Consider the following 4,354-nt stretch of genomic DNA (forward strand, 5'->3'; position numbering starts at 1 on the left):
TGGTGTTTATGTCTGTACTAGTGTTTTTTTTATAAATCCGTTCGAAAATCTGTGATATACTTTATGTTTTTCCATTAGTATCTAAAAATTATTAGCTGTACGAATTCATACATTAATTATTCATGAAATTCATTAAACAGGCAATATGATAATCATGCCTGCATTTGATTCTATCTGCTTCTAAAATAGTGTATTATTTAGTTATTTCTAAACGATATTGTTGACGTCAAAATTCGTTTTCAGGGATGTCGCTACAAATAATGTGTATCGGAATATCGATTTTATTACCTATGTCATCTTTGGTAATATGTCGTATTGCGTTTTGCTAGCGTAAACATTACATAAGGGCCGATTTTTCAATGCTTGGATAAAACTTATTTGTCGAATAATGTGTAAAACTATCATTTTAAAAATGTATTCAATAAATTATTAATTGCCCGTATTTGACAGTTTACGTGACATTTTAATATTATCGTGTAATACTACATTGGACGGATAAGTTTTATCCAAGCATTGAAAAATCGGCCCTAAATGGTATAGATCGGCCTCTTTAATTGTTATTATTAGTCGTTGTCTCGATGTTTACATAAGTCGATTAAAATTAATGAATAAAGCATGCAACCCTATAAATTGACATTAATTGTCATTTTCTACGTAAGTCGTAATGACAATGACATTTCTATTTTGCCCTCATCGTTATAAATTATTTTTTTTGTTTATTAATTTAATGTAAACTGAACAATACATAATATTTTCGAAACAATATATCTGTATGATGATAGGAATACTTTATTTAAGATACATTATTTTTATTTAGTTTCTAAATCCTTAACTTATAGAGAAAGTGTGATTGTTTATTTTTTTCGGAGTTGCGGAGCGATTTTATAAGATTTGAGTATCTAGGCAGGAGGCTCGAGAGCGATAATAATGTGGCTTAATTTTACATTCACGTTGGTTATAAAGTTAAGCATGCATTTTAATAAACGTAAAGTAGCCTTTGTAACAGCCGACTGCCTCCTTGTTCCTGTGGTTAACATATGAGCGTAGAACCGAGGGTTTGATTCCCGGTGGTGACGAAGGAATAAAATTGTTTTGGTCTGGCAGGACACAGAAGGATGATCACCTACTTATCCCTAAAGAAAAATCAAGCAGTGCAACAGATGTATGTATAATGCATTTGCCCCTTTTACCACAGTAATAAAGGGGACAGGTGACTTTTTTTTAACAGCAATGCTCAAACTGCATCCACATCACATTCCTCTTGAAGATTGGAAACTGGGTTTTAGAGGTAAACATCTTAATATATATAAATCTCGTGTCACAATGTTTGTCCTCAATGGACTCCTAAACCACTTAACCGATTATAATAAAATTCGCACACCATGTGCAGTTCAATCCAACTTGAGAGATAGGATAGTTTAAACATATGTAGGTACCACGGACGAAGCCGGGGCGGACCACTAGTTAATTAATAAGAAAGCATTTAAAATTAACATGTTTGTCTAACATTGTTTAAGTAAAAGTTCCATTGTTGTATGCACATGTTAAATATATTATGTTTCTACATGATATTAAAAAAAATAGTTACTTAATTAGCAAATGAAGAATAAGAAAATAAGAGAACTTTAATTGCCACAACAGACCTTTTTATCTGTTGCACTTTCAATTTTTTATATTGTATGGGTACCATGTGCATGTTAAAATAATTAAGTAAACAAATTATACACCACTCATTTTAAGCTAAGTATTTCTCTAAATTTTGGGGTAAAACAATAACTTTCATGTACATATTATGAAATCCAAACAAAATTGGTATTGTATATTTTTGAGAAATAATTAAGAATCCTATAATTTTACCCCGTCACGTTTTTGAGGCACTACTTTAATATTTGCCTTCAATAAATATCTTGCTTTCACATTTAAAATATAATAGTATGTACTTTTTATTTATGAACTATAACTTAACATTATGATTTCATTTTTATTATACAACATAAAACTATGTTACATATAACTGTTATAATATAAAAAAGTATTTCCTAACCAGTATTTTTATCACTGCTATAAAAATAAAATAACATTAAAAGTATATCTGATTTTTAAATTAATATTTTTTTTTTGTATAATTGTTGAGTTAGTTGTTTTTGCATACATGAAATTGCTAAAAGTCTTTTTTATTAAGAGTCTAAGTAATTTTGAAATCTTGGCGATAATAGGACTTCTAATTTTTATACCTTGCTTTTGTCGTAAAAGACATACAAAAGCTGATCATAGATTTAAAACATCAACTGACCGATATATAAGGAAAGTTTGCATTCAATATAATCAAACACTAAAGGGTAACATTACATATTATAGTTATTTGTTTTTTTTTTCATATTTGTGTATTTAGATATGTACCTTAAAAGGTTTTACTCATTTTCAATATAAATTAGTTACTACCAAACAACATCATAATGCAACAGATAAATTCTAACCAGCTATTTTGTTTATTTTTCACCAGCTAACTAGATGTAGTACTCTCTTTTTACTATAAAAAAATTAATCATTTACTTATTTTCAGCCCGTCATAAAACATGTTTTCTTCGACCAGACACCGGGCCCTGTCGAGCAGACATCATACAATGGTACTATGATGTGAGGCAGAGCAAATGCTACAGATTTTTCTGGGGCGGTTGCCAAGGCAACGGCAACCGTTTTGAAACACAGGAACAGTGCTATGAATATTGCTTCTTGGATGTTAAAGACAGTCAGGGTATGTGATTTAATTATTATGAGTATATACTCATGACAATTTATTACTAAATTACTAATGGTGCGTTTGAAGTAAAAGATGTTGAAGATTTTATACTACAGTGAATATTCACTCATGCAAGTATCTACAAATAACAATAACAAAGTATGTAAGACATTATATGAAGAAAGAAGCCATCCGAAATACAAGTGGGCTTTTGAAGACTTATGAAAAATATTTGTTTCAGCTCAAATCCCGCATTTCTGTTCATTGACATTTAATTATGGCGACTGTTTTGGATATTTCAATCGATGGGCATGGGATACATTGGGCAAGTATGTATTTTTTTGTGATATAGGTACTTATATGTTTAGTGTTCATTACCTATTAATAAATTCTGTAGTTGGGAAGAAAAGCATAACTTTATTATTAAATCAAGAAAAAGTGATTTAATAAAAAAAAAGTTGTACTTGACCTTTGACTATAATTTTTACCCCTTGCATTTCAGTAAACAGAATTTATTTTAATTGAATGAATTTAAATTGAATATAATTTTTAAGCATAATCTCCATATACTTACCTTGATTTCGTCTTAATGAACATTTAACTGAATGAATGTATTAATGTGTAAAGATATTATTGATAATTTAATATAATTTAATTGTACTTTTAAAAAAAATTTTGCACGCCATCTATAATGGCAGTATATGTGTATAAATATTGTATATTAACACCTTTGTATGACCATATACGTGCAAATAAACTGATTTGATTTGATTTGATTTGAACTTGTATTATTTCTAGTCTGTGATTTAACCAATAAAACAATAATATATATTTTTCATCTTTTCAGGACTTGCAAGCGCCATCTATATTCAGGGTGCGGTGGTAATCAAAACAACTTCCAAACGTACCAAGAGTGCATGGACACATGTCTAAAACCACCAAACAACACATTGAGTAGAAGTCATTCCTTTACCACTTGTATACCCGCGATTAATATACCTGAAGTTCATTGACACATTGAAATAAAAAATAAAATATATTTAAACCATTAATAATTCATAAATAAAATAGTAGATGTGTTGTGTTTATCGAAATGCTGATAATTAAAGTTCATATTTAATAAATAAAGACAATGAATTCAATAGATGTCTTTTAAATTAATCCTTTCGTGCAGATTTCATAGTACTAGTATATTACAGTAGAACTCCAATTATCCGAATTAATGGGGACCGGGACCCATTCGGATAATCGGATTTTTAAAAAAAATTGCCATTGGAGAGAATAAAAGCTACGTTTTGATATTGCACTATTTTTTTATTGAATTAAATGAAAGAAACATGAAATTTTCACTTGTTTTAAATATTTTTGCAATCATTTTTCTTATTTCCTCTAGTGACAACGCATCTTTATCATCATCATCCTCTCCATATTCTTGTTAGGGGAAGAATAATAGCGCACTTAGACTTTTTTTGGGCAATTTTTTGTGATTCGGATAATCGGCGATTCGGATAGTCGGAGTTCGGATAATTGGAGTTCTACTGTATATTATCTGGGATAGTACAACAATAAGCTTTCTTCTTTTTATTACATGGCAATTCACGTACTTTGGATTAG

The 4,354-nt window shown here is 29.4% G+C and overlaps 1 protein-coding gene across 1 annotated transcript; it reads left to right on the top strand.

The window, feature by feature from the left end:
* Positions 1-1,850: 1,850 nt before the first annotated feature.
* LOC149911273 (kunitz-type serine protease inhibitor A-like) lies at positions 1,851-3,875 on the top strand. Its single transcript, XM_090114529.1, has 4 exons — positions 1,851-2,339; positions 2,564-2,755; positions 2,982-3,069; positions 3,588-3,875. Exons 1-4 carry the CDS (start codon positions 2,153-2,155, stop codon positions 3,751-3,753), a joined length of 633 nt encoding a protein of 210 aa, XP_089970655.1. The 5' UTR covers positions 1,851-2,152; the 3' UTR covers positions 3,754-3,875.
* The last annotated feature ends 479 nt before the right edge of the window (positions 3,876-4,354 follow it).

Source organism: Colias eurytheme, chromosome 1 (genome assembly GCF_061535395.1).
Source record: "Colias eurytheme isolate Ceu_HAF_F1 chromosome 1, ilColEury1 Martin Lab GWU primary, whole genome shotgun sequence".
NCBI lineage: Eukaryota > Metazoa > Arthropoda > Insecta > Lepidoptera > Pieridae > Colias > Colias eurytheme.

Bases quoted from the DNA above. Each gene is read 5' to 3' on its own strand.
- LOC149911273 (XM_090114529.1), top strand. From the start codon at position 2,153: ATGAAATTGCTAAAAGTCTTTTTTATTAAGAGTCTAAGTAATTTTGAA. The intron at 2,340-2,563 runs GTAACATTACAT...ACTTATTTTCAG, and splicing joins ATATAATCAAACACTAAAGG to CCCGTCATAAAACATGTTTT. The intron at 3,070-3,587 runs GTATGTATTTTT...TCATCTTTTCAG, and splicing joins GCATGGGATACATTGGGCAA to GACTTGCAAGCGCCATCTAT.